The 18774-nt window shown below is 33.6% G+C and overlaps 1 protein-coding gene across 1 annotated transcript; it reads right to left on the reverse strand.

The window, feature by feature from the left end:
• Nucleotides 1-230: 230 nt before the first annotated feature.
• Nucleotides 231-18237, reverse strand: LOC134694676 (transmembrane protein 41A-A-like). Its single transcript, XM_063555718.1, has 6 exons — nucleotides 18169-18237; nucleotides 14474-14591; nucleotides 13504-13654; nucleotides 12419-12580; nucleotides 10892-11030; nucleotides 231-447 (listed from the first exon to the last, which is right to left on the reverse strand). The coding sequence occupies exons 2-6, from the start codon at nucleotides 14581-14583 to the stop codon at nucleotides 269-271; spliced, it is 741 nt and encodes a 246-aa protein (XP_063411788.1). The 5' UTR covers nucleotides 14584-14591; nucleotides 18169-18237; the 3' UTR covers nucleotides 231-268.
• Nucleotides 18238-18774: the final 537 nt, after the last annotated feature.

The raw sequence follows: 18774 nt of genomic DNA on the forward strand, positions 1-18774 counted from the left end.
ATGTAAGTAATGCAAATATTCAAAGTCAATCAACCATGACTGACGGTACAGTGCTTAACAGTCTCCATTGAAATGAGATGTGCCAATGTTAATACAACTGCATACCAAATATCATTGAACTACCGCACGGGGTTCACAATAAACTAGACCTAATCACAAACTGATACAATTGATGAGGCTGCTACCACAAACACCAGAAACAGCATACATGTACCTTTGTCTCACTTTTTGACTGCGTCAAGGCAAGACAATATAAAATTTCCATTTATTATTCAGATTTGGTTTTTCTGTCCTTCAGTTTTTTCACTATCATCCCTGGTACTAACGCCACAACAGCTATAGCACCTAATTTTAGTAACGTCCCTGAGGTAAAAATATCATCTGTAGATTTGATCTCTGACAACATCCCACCAGTCTGTACACATATAAAGTTAAATGGCATCAACCCTACAAAGAGAAGTAAAAGATTTGATCTCTGATAACATCCCTCCAGTCTGTACACATATAAAGTTAAATGGCATCAACCCTACAAAGAAAAGTAAAAGATTAGATCTCTGATAACATCCCTCCAGTCTGTACACATATAAAGTTAAATGACATCAACCCTACAAAGAAAAGTAAAAGATTAGATCTCTGACAACATCCCTCCAGTCTGTACACATATAAAGTTAAATGGCATCAACCCTACAAAGAAAAGTAAAAGATTAGATCTCTGATAACATCCCTCCAGTCTGTACACATATAAAGTTAAATGGCATCAACCCTACAAAGAAAAGTAAAAGATTAGATCTCTGACAACATCCCTCCAGTCTGTACACATATAAAGTTAAATGGCATCAACCCTACAAAGAAAAGTAAAAGATTAGATCTCTGACAACATCCCTCCAGTCTGTACACATATAAAGTTAAATGGCATCAACCCTACAAAGAAAAGTAAAAGATTTGATCTCTGATAACATCCCTCCAGTCTGTACACATATAAAGTTAAATGGCATCAACCCTACAAAGAAAAGTAAAAGATTAGATCTCTGACAACATCCCACCAGTCTGTACACATATAAAGTTAAATGGCATCAACCCTACAAAGAGAAGTAAAAGATTTGATCTCTGATAACATCCCTCCAGTCTGTACACATATAAAGTTAAATGGCATCAACCCTACAAAGAAAAGTAAAAGATTTGATCTCTGATAACATCCCTCCAGTCTGTACACATATAAAGTTAAATGGCATCAACCCTACAAAGAAAAGTAAAAGATTAGATCTCTGATAACATCCCACCAGTCTGTACACATATAAAGTTAAATGGCATCAACCCTACAAAGAAAAGTAAGATTTGATCTCTGATAACATCCCTCCAGTTTGTACACATATAAAGTTAAATGGCATCAACCCTACAAAGAAAGGTAAAAGATTTGATCTCTGACAACATCCCTCCAGTCTGTACACATATAAAGTTAAATGGCATCAACCCTACAAAGAAAAGTAAAAGATTTGATCTCTGATAACATCCCTCCAGTCTGTACACATATAAAGTTAAATGGCATCAACCCTACAAAGAAAAGTAAAAGATTTGATCTCTGATAACATCCCTCCAGTCTGTACACATATAAAGTTAAATGGCATCAACCCTACAAAGAAAAGTAAAAGATTTGATCTCTGATAACATCCCTCCAGTCTGTACACATATAAAGTTAAATGGCATCAACCCTACAAAGAAAAGTAAAAGATTAGATCTCTGATAACATCCCACCAGTCTGTACACATATAAAGTTAAATGGCATCAACCCTACAAAGAAAAGTAAAAGATTAGATCTCTGATAACATCCCACCAGTTTGTACACATATAAAGTTAAATGGCATCAACCCTACAAAGAAAAGTAAGATTTGATCTCTGATAACATCCCTCCAGTTTGTACACATATAAAGTTAAATGGCATCAACCCTACAAAGAAAAGTAAGATTTGATCTCTGATAACATCCCTCCAGTTTGTACACATATAAAGTTAAATGGCATCAACCCTACAAAGAAAAGTAAGATTTGATCTCTGACAACATCCCACCAGTTTGTACACATATAAAGTTAAATGGCATCAACCCTACAAAGAAAAGTAAGATTTGATCTCTGACAACATCCCACCAGTCTGTACACATATAAAGTTAAATGGCATCAACCCTACAAAGAAAAGTAAGATTTGATCTCTGATAACATCCCTCCAGTTTGTACACATATAAAGTTAAATGGCATCAACCCTACAAAGAAAACTAAGATTTGATCTCTGATAACATCCCTCCAGTCTGTACACATATAAAGTTAAATGGCATCAACCCTACAAAGAAAAGTAAAAGATTTGATCTCTGATAACATCCCACCAGTCTGTACACATATAAAGTTAAATGGCATCAACCCTACAAAGAAAAGTAAAAGATTAGATCTCTGACAACATCCCACCAGTCTGTACACATATAAAGTTAAATGGCATCAACCCTACAAAGAAAAGTAAAAGATTAGATCTCTGATAACATCCCACCAGTCTGTACACATATAAAGTTAAATGGCATCAACCCTACAAAGAAAGTAAAAGATTAGATCTCTGACAACATCCCACCAGTCTGTACACATATAAAGTTAAATGGCATCAACCCTACAAAGAAAGTAAAAGATTAGATCTCTGACAACATCCCACCAGTCTGTACACATATAAAGTTAAATGGCATCAACCCTACAAAGAAAAGTAAAAGATTAGATCTCTGACAACATCCCACCAGTCTGTACACATATAAAGTTAAATGGCATCAACCCTACAAAGAAAAGTAAAAGATTAGATCTCTGATAACATCCCTCCAGTCTGTACACATATAAAGTTAAATGGCATCAACCCTACAAAGAAAAGTAAAAGATTAGATCTCTGACAACATCCCTCCAGTCTGTACACATATAAAGTTAAATGGCATCAACCCTACAAAGGAAAGTAAAAGATTTGATCTCTGACAACATCCCTCCAGTCTGTACACATATAAAGTTAAATGACATCAACCCTACAAAGAAAAGTAAAAGATTAGATCTCTGACAACATCCCTCCAGTCTGTACACATATAAAGTTAAATGGCATCAACCCTACAAAGAAAAGTAAAAGATTAGATCTCTGACAACATCCCTCCAGTCTGTACACATATAAAGTTAAATGGCATCAACCCTACAAAGGAAAGTAAAAGATTTGATCTCTGACAACATCCCTCCAGTCTGTACACATATAAAGTTAAATGACATCAACCCTACAAAGAAAAGTAAAACATTAGATCTCTGACAACATCCCTCCAGTCTGTACACATATAAAGTTAAATGACATCAACCCTACAAAGAAAAGTAAAAGATTAGATCTCTGACAACATCCCACCAGTCTGTACACATATAAAGTTAAATGACATCAACCCTACAAAGAAAAGTAAAACATTAGATCTCTGATAACATCCCTCCAGTCTGTACACATATAAAGTTAAATGGCATCAACCCTACAAAGAAAAGTAAAACATTAGATCTCTGATAACATCCCTCCAGTCTGTACACATATAAAGTTAAATGGCATCAACCCTACAAAGAAAAGTAAGATTTGATCTCTGACAACATCCCTCCAGTCTGTACACATATAAAGTTAAATGGCATCAACCCTACAAAGAAAAGTAAAGATTTGATCTCTGACAACATCCCTCCAGTCTGTACACATATAAAGTTAAATGGCATCAACCCTACAAAGAAAAGTAAAGATTTGATCTCTGACAACATCCCTCCAGTCTGTACACATATAAAGTTAAATGGCATCAACCCTACAAAGAAAAGTAAAAGATTAGATCTCTGACAACATCCCTCCAGTCTGTACACATATAAAGTTGAATGGCATCAACCCTACAAAGAAAAGTAAAGATTAGATCTCTGACAACATCCCTCCAGTCTGTACACATATAAAGTTAAATGGCATCAACCCTACAAAGAAAAGTAAAAGATTTGATCTCTGATAACATCCCTCCAGTCTGTACACATATAAAGTTAAATGGCATCAACCCTACAAAGAAAAGTAAAAGATTAGATCTCTGACAACATCCCTCCAGTCTGTACACATATAAAGTTAAATGGCATCAACCCTACAAAGAAAAGTAAAGATTTGATCTCTGATAACATCCCTCCAGTCTGTACACATATAAAGTTGAATGGCATCAACCCTACAAAGAAAAGTAAAGATTTGATCTCTGATAACATCCCTCCAGTCTGTACACATATAAAGTTAAATGGCATCAACCCTACAAAGAAAAGTAAAGATTTGATCTCTGACAACATCCCTCCAGTCTGTACACATATAAAGTTAAATGGCATCAACCCTACAAAGAAAAGTAAAAGATTAGATCTCTGACAACATCCCTCCAGTCTGTACACATATAAAGTTAAATGGCATCAACCCTACAAAGAAAAGTAAAAGATTAGATCTCTGACAACATCCCTCCAGTCTGTACACATATAAAGTTAAATGGCATCAACCCTACAAAGAAAAGTAAAAGATTAGATCTCTGACAACATCCCACCAGTCTGTACACATATAAAGTTAAATGGCATCAACCCTACAAAGAAAAGTAAAAGATTAGATCTCTGACAACATCCCTCCAGTCTGTACACATATAAAGTTAAATGGCATCAACCCTACAAAGAAAAGTAAAGATTTGATCTCTGACAACATCCCACCAGTCTGTACACATATAAAGTTAAATGGCATCAATCCTACAAAGAAAAGTAAAAGATTTGATCTCTGATAACATCCCACCAGTCTGTACACATATAAAGTTAAATGGCATCAACCCTACAAAGAAAGTAAAAGATTAGATCTCTGATAACATCCATCCAGTCTGTACACATATAAAGTTAAATGGCATCAACCCTACAAAGAAAAGTAAACAGATTAGATCTCTGACAACATCCCTCCAGTCTGTACACATATAAAGTTAAATGGCATCAACCCTACAAAGAAAGTAAAAGATTTGATCTCTGATAACATCCCACCAGTCTGTACACATATAAAGTTAAATGGCATCAACCCTACAAAGAAAAGTAAACAGATTAGATCTCTGATAACATCCCACCAGTCTGTACACATATAAAGTTAAATGACATCAACCCTACAAAGAAAGTAAAAGATTAGATCTCTGATAACATCCATCCAGTCTGTACACATATAAAGTTAAATGGCATCAATCCTACAAAGAAAAGTAAAAGATTAGATCTCTGACAACATCCCTCCAGTCTGTACACATATAAAGTTAAATGACATCAACCCTACAAAGAAAAGTAAAAGATTTGATCTCTGACAACATCCCTCCAGTTTGTACACATATAAAGTTAAATGGCATCAACCCTACAAAGAAAAGTAAAAGATTTGATCTCTGACAACATCCCTCCAGTCTGTACACATATAAAGTTAAATGACATCAACCCTACAAAGAAAAGTAAAAGATTAGATCTCTGACAACATCCCTCCAGTCTGTACACATATAAAGTTAAATGGCATCAACCCTACAAAGAAAAGTAAAAGATTTGATCTCTGACAACATCCCTCCAGTCTGTACACATATAAAGTTAAATGACATCAACCCTACAAAGAAAAGTAAAAGATTAGATCTCTGACAACATCCCTCCAGTCTGTACACATATAAAGTTAAATGGCATCAACCCTACAAAGAAAAGTAAAAGATTTGATCTCTGACAACATCCCTCCAGTCTGTACACATATAAAGTTAAATGGCATCAAACCTACAAATAAAAGTAAAAGATTAGATCTCTGACAACATCCCTCCAGTCTGTACACATATAAAGTTAAATGGCATCAACCCTACAAAGAAAAGTAAAAGATTTGATCTCTGACAACATCCCACCAGTCTGTACACATATAAAGTTAAATGGCATCAACCCTACAAATAAAAGTAAAAGATTAGATCTCTGATAACATCCCTCCAGTCTGTACACATATAAAGTTAAATGGCATCAACCCTACAAAGAAAAGTAAAAGATTTGATCTCTGACAACATCCCACCAGTCTGTACACATATAAAGTTAAATGGCATCAACCCTACAAAGAAAAGTAAAAGATTTGATCTCTGATAACATCCCACCAGTCTGTACACATATAAAGTTGAATGGCATCAACCCTACAAAGAAAAGTAAAGATTAGATCTCTGACAACATCCCTCCAGTCTGTACACATATAAAGTTAAATGGCATCAACCCTACAAAGAAAAGTAAAAGATTTGATCTCTGATAACATCCCTCCAGTCTGTACACATATAAAGTTAAATGGCATCAACCCTACAAAGAAAAGTAAAAGATTAGATCTCTGACAACATCCCTCCAGTCTGTACACATATAAAGTTAAATGGCATCAACCCTACAAAGAAAAGTAAAGATTTGATCTCTGACAACATCCCTCCAGTCTGTACACATATAAAGTTAAATGGCATCAACCCTACAAAGAAAAGTAAAAGATTAGATCTCTGACAACATCCCTCCAGTCTGTACACATATAAAGTTAAATGGCATCAACCCTACAAAGAAAAGTAAAAGATTAGATCTCTGACAACATCCCTCCAGTCTGTACACATATAAAGTTAAATGGCATCAACCCTACAAAGAAAAGTAAAAGATTAGATCTCTGACAACATCCCACCAGTCTGTACACATATAAAGTTAAATGGCATCAACCCTACAAAGAAAAGTAAAAGATTAGATCTCTGACAACATCCCTCCAGTCTGTACACATATAAAGTTAAATGGCATCAACCCTACAAAGAAAAGTAAAGATTTGATCTCTGACAACATCCCACCAGTCTGTACACATATAAAGTTAAATGGCATCAATCCTACAAAGAAAAGTAAAAGATTTGATCTCTGATAACATCCCACCAGTCTGTACACATATAAAGTTAAATGGCATCAACCCTACAAAGAAAAGTAAAAGATTAGATCTCTGACAACATCCCTCCAGTCTGTACACATATAAAGTTAAATGGCATCAACCCTACAAAGAAAAGTAAACAGATTTGATCTCTGACAACATCCCTCCAGTCTGTACACATATAAAGTTAAATGGCATCAACCCTACAAAGAAAAGTAAACAGATTTGATCTCTGACAACATCCCTCCAGTCTGTACACATATAAAGTTAAATGACATCAACCCTACAAAGAAAAGTAAAAGATTTGATCTCTGACAACATCCCTCCAGTCTGTACACATATAAAGTTAAATGACATCAACCCTACAAAGAAAAGTAAACAGATTTGATCTCTGACAACATCCCTCCAGTCTGTACACATATAAAGTTAAATGGCATCAAACCTACAAAGAAAAGTAAAAGATTTGATCTCTGACAACATCCCACCAGTCTGTACACATATAAAGTTAAATGACATCAACCCTACAAAGAAAAGTAAAAGATTTGATCTCTGACAACATCCCTCCAGTTTGTACACATATAAAGTTAAATGGCATCAACCCTACAAAGAAAAGTAAAAGATTAGATCTCTGACAACATCCCACCAGTCTGTACACATATAAAGTTAAATGGCATCAACCCTACAAAGAAAAGTAAAAGATTTGATCTCTGATAACATCCCTCCAGTCTGTACACATATAAAGTTAAATGGCATCAACCCTACAAAGAAAAGTAAAAGATTAGATCTCTGACAACATCCCTCCAGTCTGTACACATATAAAGTTAAATGGCATCAACCCTACAAAGAAAAGTAAAAGATTAGATCTCTGACAACATCCCTCCAGTTTGTACACATATAAAGTTAAATGGCATCAACCCTACAAAGAAAAGTAAAAGATTAGATCTCTGACAACATCCCTCCAGTCTGTACACATATAAAGTTAAATGGCATCAACCCTACAAAGAAAAGTAAAAGATTAGATCTCTGACAACATCCCTCCAGTCTGTACACATATAAAGTTAAATGGCATCAACCCTACAAAGAAAAGTAAAAGATTAGATCTCTGACAACATCCCTCCAGTCTGTACACATATAAAGTTAAATGGCATCAACCCTACAAAGAAAAGTAAAAGATTAGATCTCTGACAACATCCCTCCAGTCTGTACACATATAAAGTTAAATGGCATCAACCCTACAAAGAAAAGTAAAGATTTGATCTCTGACAACATCCCACCAGTCTGTACACATATAAAGTTAAATGGCATCAACCCTACAAAGAAAAGTAAAAGATTAGATCTCTGACAACATCCCTCCAGTCTGTACACATATAAAGTTAAATGACATCAACCCTACAAAGAAAAGTAAAAGATTTGATCTCTGACAACATCCCTCCAGTCTGTACACATATAAAGTTAAATGGCATCAACCCTACAAAGAAAAGTAAAAGATTAGATCTCTGATAACATCCCACCAGTCTGTACACATATAAAGTTAAATGGCATCAACCCTACAAAGAAAAGTAAAAGATTAGATCTCTGATAACATCCCTCCAGTTTGTACACATATAAAGTTAAATGGCATCAACCCTACAAAGAAAAGTAAAAGATTAGATCTCTGATAACATCCCTCCAGTTTGTACACATATAAAGTTAAATGGCATCAACCCTACAAAGAAAGTAAAAGATTTGATCTCTGACAACATCCCACCAGTCTGTACACATATAAAGTTAAATGGCATCAACCCTACAAATAAAAGTAAAAGATTTGATCTCTGACAACATCCCTCCAGTTTGTACACATATAAAGTTAAATGGCATCAACCCTACAAAGAAAGTAAAAGATTTGATCTCTGACAACATCCCACCAGTCTGTACACATATAAAGTTAAATGGCATCAAACCTACAAATAAAAGTAAAAGATTAGATCTCTGACAACATCCCTCCAGTCTCTACACATATAAAGTTAAATGGCATCAACCCTACTAAGAAAAGTAAAAGATTTGATCTCTGACAACATCCCACCAGTCTGTACACATATAAAGTTAAATGACATCAACCCTACAAAGAAAAGTAAAAGATTTGATCTCTGACAACATCCCTCCAGTTTGTACACATATAAAGTTAAATGGCATCAACCCTACAAAGAAAAGTAAAAGATTTGATCTCTGACAACATCCCTCCAGTCTGTACACATATAAAGTTAAATGGCATCAACCCTACAAAGAAAAGTAAAAGATTTGATCTCTGACAACATCCCTCCAGTCTGTACACATATAAAGTTAAATGACATCAACCCTACAAAGAAAAGTAAAAGATTAGATCTCTGATAACATCCCACCAGTTTGTACACATATAAAGTTAAATGGCATCAACCCTACAAAGAAAAGTAAAAGATTTGATCTCTGACAACATCCCTCCAGTTTGTACACATATAAAGTTAAATGGCATCAACCCTACAAAGAAAAGTAAAAGATTAGATCTCTGATAACATCCCACCAGTCTGTACACATATAAAGTTAAATGGCATCAACCCTACAAAGAAAAGTAAGATTTGATCTCTGATAACATCCCTCCAGTCTGTACACATATAAAGTTAAATGACATCAACCCTACAAAGAAAAGTAAAAGATTTGATCTCTGATAACATCCCACCAGTTTGTACACATATAAAGTTAAATGGCATCAACCCTACAAAGAAAAGTAAAAGATTTGATCTCTGACAACATCCCTCCAGTTTGTACACATATAAAGTTAAATGGCATCAACCCTACAAAGAAAAGTAAAAGATTTGATCTCTGACAACATCCCACCAGTCTGTACACATATAAAGTTAAATGACATCAACCCTACAAAGAAAAGTAAAAGATTTGATCTCTGATAACATCCCTCCAGTCTGTACACATATAAAGTTAAATGGCATCAACCCTACAAAGAAAAGTAAAAGATTTGAAATATGGAAAACTTCCCAGGAGTAAACATATAAGAGTACACATATTAAGTTAAATGGCATTAATCCTACAAATAAAAGAATAATATCCATCAGAGTTTCTTCCAGTATTTAGATAAAAGAAGATGTCCCTGCTTGTAAATATGCAAGTGTAAATGTACTACTGATTTTGCATTTCTTCATATATAAAGGGACATAACTCAAGCTTGGTGAAAGTGAAGCCATCAAAATTCAAACTTGATCTTTGGTAGGTGGTTTTAACCATTAAGTTTAAGTTTCATAATATTTGGTTGAAGCAAACTAATATTTTGGGACTAAATTGAATTGCAGGAATTGTGTATGAATGTATGTTCTAGCTAACACAGGTACCCCTTAATGCCCCCTTCCAATATGTTAACAGATCAAGCATAAAAAGTGGTTTAAGATATATATATACCGTATATACATGTATATAAACGCCTAAAAAAGTGTACACAACAACTCCAAAAACAAAAAAAGGTAACTATAAATGTAATTATTTATAAATATTTGGGATAACAGATATCCTTCGTTAGTCAGATTCTGATGTGAAATGAATCATCTTTAAGTCTCGTTAGATTAAACTTTTACTAAATCTTGAAATTTATACAATAAAAAAGTCAAACCGAACATATTATTTGGTGTTATTATTTTTTTGGCTCTGTTCCTGCTGTTTTTGGATTTTCTCTTAAATTGTTTTACTTAAATTGTCATTTTGGGGTCTTTTACATGTTTTATAGCTTGTTGAATTTTGCTACTTGTAGTTGCTGCCATATCATTTTGTGTTGTTTCATTGGCAATCATACAAGTCTGATGCATTAACATTTATCTCAATTGTTAGACAAATGACATAGTTCTGTAAAATACCAAATGACTTCAGAGGCTGATTCCACTGTAGCGCCCCCTACTCTTAACTTAATAAACAGAAATATATTTTATCTTTTAACACACTTACCTATTAATACTGACAAGAAGAACAAATGAATCGGTACATTCACTATAGGTGATGCCATATTTAGAAACCAATTCGGTGTCATTGGAAAAAATCGTAAAAATAACAAGAAAAACAATAAACTGTCTTTGTTTTCTTCTACCTGGAATAAAAATTTATAACAAAATAAATTGACATAAAAATGGAGAAAAAATAAGTTCAAAGACTGTTAATTTTACAACTTCAATATCCCTTCACCAATAAAAATGTTTTTTGTGGACATTTATTTTAGCACCATTTTATAAGCTACTCTTTGTAATTCACTATACATATATTTCAGTTTGCATTTTATTTATAAAATCACAGATGAATAAATTTACTACTTAAATAACATTGCTCGTATATTTCATCAACCCAAATCAAATCAAAAGTTTCATTTAAAGTTGGCATGTCACAAAACAATAACATAATCTCTTTAAGGATGTACTTAGGTGATCTAAAGTAAAATTTAATAAATTAGGAAATCAAAATTGACTCTTTAAGCTGGAAGAGTAGTAGTTAAGGATAACAATAAACTAAAAATAATAATAGGTCATGGAGCTCCTTTTCAAGATATTTGATTTATAAAATATGGCGGGAAAAGGCTGACACGGTCTTTTACCTTAAGCTTGTATTTGCATTGGTATTATTATTTGGGTCTCAATTCGAAAGAAAGAAAACTTAAAATCTGCTTAAATTTTGTCAATTGACCTTTTACAATGTTTTATGAGCTATTTAGTCTTAAGTTAAAACATAAATAGGTGTTATGGGGCAAAATATTTTACCTTGCATGGTATGGAAAAACACCAAGGATTCCAAACATTTGAAACTTATTCTAAAACCTCACCTAATTACATCCTTAAGCTTATATATAAACCAACAAAATGCAAACAGTACAACTATATAATAATATCAATTTTATCAATCATTAATTATTGAGTAAATATGGATAAAAAAAATAAAAAATATATAAATAGACTTGGGGAGGCAATTCAGTGATTGTAATTGTTTAGTCTCGGTCATATTTTTCTTTTTTTTAATTTGTTTTTTGTCATAGTTTAGATCACCCCTAGTTTTTGGTGGGGTTCGTGTTGTTTATTCTTTAGTTTTCTATGTTGTGTCATGTGTACTATTGTTTTTCTGTTTGTCTTTTTCATTTTTAGCCATGGCGTTGTCAGTTTGTTTTAGATTTATGAGTTTGACTGTCCCTTTGGTATCTTTCGTCCCTCTTTTAGGTCGTTAGTTTTTTTGTTTAAATTGTTTCACATTTTTCATGCCAGGGCTTTTAAAGCAGATTATATGGGATGAGTTTTTCCCATTGTTGAAGGCCATATATTTGCCAATAATTAAATATTGCTTACACCAACTTTATTTAACTCTGCTGGATAGTTGTCTCATTTGCAATCATACCACACAGTTGCAATGATATATTGTGATATATTATCATTTTACTTTTTTTCAATGATTTACTGCAATGATAGTTGACAATAAACAAATATCATGTATACAAACCTTTCCTTGTAGAAAGTGAACCTTATCTGGAAAGAATCTTTCAATGTGCTGCTTGCCAAAATATTTTGACAAAAGAAAGCAACATGAGGCCCCAGTGGCTGATAGAACACACACCAGAGGAAAGGATGTCCATACTCCAAATAATGCTCCACCTAATAAATTCTGTAACAAAAGGAAATTTTCAGGTAACACTAACAGTGCTGATACGAAAAAAAGTTATTCTAGGGGAATTTCTGCAATCAATAAATTGAGAGATCGTTGTGGTGGTTTTTTTTGGAAAGATGTGTCTTTTAATACTTTTTTTTAATGTAGTTTATTGAATTGCTCTGTCTGTCCTACATAGCATGGCATGCATAGTTTGTTTGGCAAACTGTAGGAAATTAGGCATTCATCAAGGTATCCCCTCATAAGGTTTTCAAACTAGAACATCTAATTATGGAAAATATCAGCAGATTAAACATATATACTTAATGGTATAACTAATTGTGAGGATTAGGTAGCACCAACATAAACCAACATGATGAAAGATTTAAGTTAAACAGCCACACATGGTGTATAAATATATGGATAGTCAACCTTCCCATGGATTGAAACAAGTGCCTGTGTAAACATGGTAAACAATGTTTAAATTTTACATTTTATACAAATATTCAATAAATTTAATTGCCAACTAAAATTTAAACATTGCATAGGATAAAGTTCTACTACATCATTTAGTGTGGTACAATATTTCTATACTCAAGACAATTTTACAGTTTTCATTGCCAATGTATATACATGTACATGTTTAACCTCACCACAATGTTGCGCCTGTCCCAAGTCAGGAGCCTCTGGCATTTATTAGTCTTGTATATTTTTAATTTTATTTTTTTGTTTATAATTTGGAATTTAGTATATCTTTAATCATTACTGAACTAGTATACATGTTTGTTGAGGGGCCAGCTGAAGGATGCCTCCGGCTGTGGGAGTTTCTTGCTACATTGAAGACCCATTGTTGGCCTTTGGCTGTTGTCTTCTCTATGGTCAGGTTGTTGTCACTTAGACACATTCCCCATTTCCATTCTCAATTTTATATATATACTTACCAGGAACACAGATCCAGGGATAGCAAATGTTTGTTTATATATGTAGGCACTACAGAACAATAGCAGAACGTACAGTAAATGTTCTGTTTTATACAGCTGAAGTGTGGATGCTAATGATGTCAACTCTTCTAAATTGGACGGAAAATTTAATCTGGAAAAAATCAATTTTATATGCATTGCAATTTAGTTTAGTTACTATTAAGGTGTTATTCATGTGTTTTCCATTAGTCCTTGTACAGATCCCTGGTTAGTTGCATTGCCCTTGCCACATGCCCCACAAAGCCTTGATCGACGAAAATGGAAAATGGTGGAATCATTATACAGTGAAACCTGACTAAACCCAATCCTGCATAAACCAAATACCTGTATAAACCAAACATGTTCATTTCAAATTGTACATGTATGCGTCACACATGTGAACCTAATAAAACTGATTATCTGTGGAAACCGAACAAAATCTTAAGTCCTGAAGAGATTCGGTTTAAACAGGTTTCACTGTATACATACATTTTTCATGTCTTTTATAAGATTTATACTTTATCAAATGTACATGTATGCATGATATGGTTAAAGTTTTGCTCATCGTTTAATACGATATGTATTGTTCAATTACCTTTTGTTGCTAAAATATACATCATTTAGACTCTGTTGGCATCTTACCCATCTGGAGCACCTGAGATCACCCCTAGTTTTTGGTGGGGTTAGTGTTGCTTTTTCTTTAGTTTTATATGTTGTGTCATGTGTACTATTGTTTGTCTTTTTCATTTTTAGCCACATGTATGTGGCGTTGCCAGTTTATTCTTCGATTTATGAGTTTGACTGTATCTTTCGTCCTTCTTTTATGTTCTTTTAATTGGTCAAGCATACCGAACCAGACCATTTGTTATGCTCTCCTTTCAGTTCAGAACAAACATATCTTTCATTTTTTTCATATTTTTGGCCCTTTGATTAAGAACTTATATAAACTAACCTGGCATTTTCATCTTTTACCCCCTTTAGTTCAGGAACATTTGTTGACAGAATGTATAAATAAGCTGTAAATAGTCCCAGGACAGTTGGTATCCATAACACTGACCCCATACTGCATACTACAATATAAATAAAGGATATATGCCCTGTTACCCTGTCTGGTAGGTTCACTCCCAATGGGATTTATTTAGGTTAGTAAATTAAATATGTACATTATTTACAGTTGTACATTTAAACTTTTAAAGAATTATACCTGTACAGTAACACCATAAACCAAGAAACTCCTACTTTCACTTGATAGACTGATATTGTTCATTTAGTCAAATTTAACTCTTGTTCAACAGGGTTGTTCGTTTTGTATGTAGACCATAGCATAATGTTCGTGTGATATTCTCAATGTCTCTGATATTTTGATGTTTGATTTTAACTATTTCCTTGATCTTTTTAGATGATGAGTCCAGAATAAACTGCACCATTTGTCCTTCATTCATAATTTTATCGAATATCTTGTTGCCTATATTGTTTTTCACATATGATATAAGTGTTGTTAAATGTTTATCTCTTTCGGTTTTCAATGCATTGCATTCCAGCATAAAATGTTCTGTATCTTCTGTAGCTGAATTACATAATTGGCACATATCCTGCTCCACATTTCTGCTAAACTTGGCTCTATCTACTTGGAGTGTATAAGTCCTTGTTATAAGTTTTGCTTTTATTTCTGCTTTTTTACCTCTAAGGTGTTATTTGAAGTGAATTTCCATATTTGGTGAGCATGTCCAATTGGCCTTGCTTTAATGTCAAGGTACTTCATTGTTGAAAAAATATGAAAAAACAGAAACCATCTAACATGTTTAAATTTGGACTGTTACTGTAAACAAAATGTTGTAGTTTTGGGTAAGGGCAGATATTTTAACTTGCAAAAACAGGTCAACATTAGACAAAGAGCAATAGACCCCAATAAGAAGTCAACCATTTTGTCCACTGAGGATTTCAGCCATGTTGATTTATTTGTAATTCTTTTTTATTATTCAATAACAATTTTACAAGTATTGTCAACTTCTTTTTCTTCTTCTTCTTCTTCGTCATATTTCCTTCCAATTACGAACACCAAGTAGAAACAATGCTGTTTTCACTTGTGTTATTTAAGCTTATTTTTATAGAACTATATACATGATATACATCGGATAGTTTTAAAATGTAAAAAAATGTTGAACAACTTGATGCAGTTTTTCCTATTTCCACTTGATCTACGGTACACAGAGATGTTTCAGTGTTGATTTATTGGCTGATTGGTCTATAATACATGTAATATAGGTTTTTGACCAATAGTTAAAATCGCTATCTTATATTGATGTTTCCATTGTAATTTGTTCATTTGATTATAATAATGCCTTCTTATACAAACACATATACATCAACACAACAAAAGCGTGGATCTCGCCACACTTTATTGAAGATGCTAAATATTTGTCATTGTTTATAACAGAGTAAGCGTGGATCTCGCCACACTTTACTGAAACTTACTACAACTTAGCCCAATAAAATCCTTTGAAGCAGTAAGCGTGGGTACGTGGCCACACTACACTGTGGTATACAGATAAAAGCTAACTATCTTAAATAAAACCAGCAAATATACAGAAGACCGATTTCCGTGGATCAACATGTAAATAAACTGTAAATATCGAGAAAATATATTTTAGATTTTAAATGTCATGACATTGAATTACCTCACGTTTTTATGCCGATACATATGTATATACAACCACTTTTAATATTCCTTTTAATGATGATAGATGTCTACCAGTGTGACTTTTATATTTTAATCATTTAGAGATAAACATGTACATTTACAAGGTGGTGGAATACTCATGATTGAGGTGCTCCTTTATTGGAGGAAGTTACGATATACAAGTTACAAATTATAAAATTCAGTAAGAATTCTAGATTCCAACGTTTTGGATACTATGTTATAAAAACTTCCTGGGTTGTTGATGTTGATAGAGATCTGTCTTTGATTAAGTTGTTGTATCATTTTCGTTGTTTAAAATACTATATAAAAAGCTCAGTTGACGTTTGTAGAGCTCTGCTTCTATGGGTAGTGCACCAATAACATGAATAAGTAGATAGACGGCACAGACCGTGACAGACGGCTGTTCTTTGAGACAGTGATTGGAATTTTGTTACGACAGTTTATGTGGAACTTTCTAAGGCGGTCAATTTTTGTTTTAGTGGTAGTATTTCAAGTCCAAAAAGAAGTTTAGGTATGACATAGCTCCAATATATTTGGTAAGAGGTGATTGGAATTAAGCCATTTGATCCATGAAGTCCGCTATTAATTAAGGAGTAGAGTGTTCAGCGAGCTAGGGACAGTCAGTCCACTACACTTATGTTATTTTCTTTAATTATAGCTCTTATTATAGTTCAGTGATATTGGCTTTTTTCAAAACTACCTCTACCCTTTTTTATTGGGAAAATATGCGTCATTTTCATCAAATTTGGAAATTTAGAATAAACCATGAATTTGACTGAAACTTCAATTTACAGACCCCCTTTCAAGAGTCAAACCTTGCTTTGAAATAAGACCCCTTTTTGTCAGTGATGATACATAAATAGACCCTAAATCATCTGCACATATAGTCTTTATAGGCATGACCAATGTATAAATGAGTGTTTTTCAGTTTGTATTCATGCACAATTACTACTGACTAGAGAGACTGCACTATTTGGGAAAAAAGGTTGTCTTTATAGCATGTTTAGGGGAATAATTTTAAGCCATTTTTTTTCAAATTGGGATTCTTCTCCAGGGGAAAAAGCCTTAATTCTCCACTAATTCAAGGCAAACAATATCTGATTATACCTACATGTAGATGTTTAGTTTGGTTGGTGTTATACCAGTCCAAATGTCCCAGAAAAAAATAAAATAGCCTTGCCAGACGTCATAATTATTTGGACTAGTGTTATACAAGTGGTGCCGAGACTCCATTGTAGGTTTTTCTGACAGTTTTGCCTTTATTGATGATAACCGCATTTGTTTTTGTTTGATGAATTGTAACACTGTCCTGTTTGGCATTTCGTATAACAGTGTTTAGAATAATTTGTAAAATTTTCTTCAATATCATCAGACAGACTAGTCAGGCAGGTAGGTGAAACTTACATACATGAAGAGATAAATGAAAAATGAAAGTCAAAGCAGCGCATCTATTTTGGGTGGGCAAATATCCACTTTTTGATATAGGACATGCTCTGAAGTCCCACGGCCAGCTTGTCTGGCAAAACATCCGTCGGACAGGTTCAACATTGATAGTAAAAAAAAAATATCCGATAAAAAACGTTGAATGTAAATGATATGAACCTCCAGAGTCTTATATTATAGGACTACAGACAGACGTGCTATATCATCTGCACATGTTGGTCTGTCAACAGAAATTAAGAAAATCTGTTGGTTAAAAAAACAACCAACAGATTATCTAATATATATAAAAAAGAAGATGTGGTTTGATTGCCAATGAGACAACTATCCACAAAAGACCAAAATGACACAAACATTAACAACTATATCAACGTACCGGCGTACGGCCTTCAACAATGTCAATGAGCAAAGCCCATACCGCATAGTCAGCTATAAAAGCCATTTTGTTTTGTGCTTGCTTTTATCTATATGAACTTCGCTTTGTTATGATTAACCCTGTTAAATACCTAATGTTTCGTTAGACAAAATGCAGATGACAAAGGTTGACAAAGTTCATTTAGAATTTGTTATTGTCTGAATCAATTGTTAACCTAAAATTGTTTATAGTTGGCCGTATACTTAAAACGCATATTGGACTCTGACCAATATGACAATATTGAACTGATCTCAACTCGGCCCATGTATTCTCGGCCTATTTTGATAAAAATAAAAAAGAAGAACATTAATACTGAAATCCTAAATTAGATGGTAATATCATAAATTGTGAATCAAAAGTGAAATTGACTCTTAGCTTAAGTTTGATGCCCATATTTTCAACATTTCTAAAAAAAAAAAAAGCATCAAGACAGATAAGGCAGCAACCATTTGATTTTCTGGGGGGGGGGGGGGGTTTGGGGGGGGGGGGGGGGGGGGGCTATGGTTTTTTTTGGAAAAAAAAGTTTGTTTCCAGGATTTGGTGAAAAAAATAATTTGTTTTGGACCCTGAGAAAAAAAAATTGTTTGTTTCACCCTCAGCTGCCACTATATGTAATGCTAAAATTGAAAGAAAAAAATTGTTTTCAGTCTGTCGCTAAAAAAATAGATTGTTCTTCGCCGAAGGCGAAAAAATAGTT

The sequence above is a fragment of the Mytilus trossulus genome, chromosome 13 (genome assembly GCF_036588685.1).
Source record: "Mytilus trossulus isolate FHL-02 chromosome 13, PNRI_Mtr1.1.1.hap1, whole genome shotgun sequence".
Lineage (NCBI taxonomy): Eukaryota > Metazoa > Mollusca > Bivalvia > Mytilida > Mytilidae > Mytilus > Mytilus trossulus.

Coding starts and splice junctions, on each gene's coding strand:
- LOC134694676 (XM_063555718.1), bottom strand. CDS start 14,583: ATGGGGTCAGTGTTATGGATACCAACTGTCCTGGGACTATTTACAGCT. Junction 13,655..14,473: donor GTAAAAGATGAAAATGCCAG/GTTAGTTTATAT, acceptor GATTTTTTCCAG/ATTAAATTTTCCGTCCAATT. Junction 12,581..13,503: donor TCCCTGGATCTGTGTTCCTG/GTAAGTATATAT, acceptor CTTTTGTTACAG/AATTTATTAGGTGGAGCATT.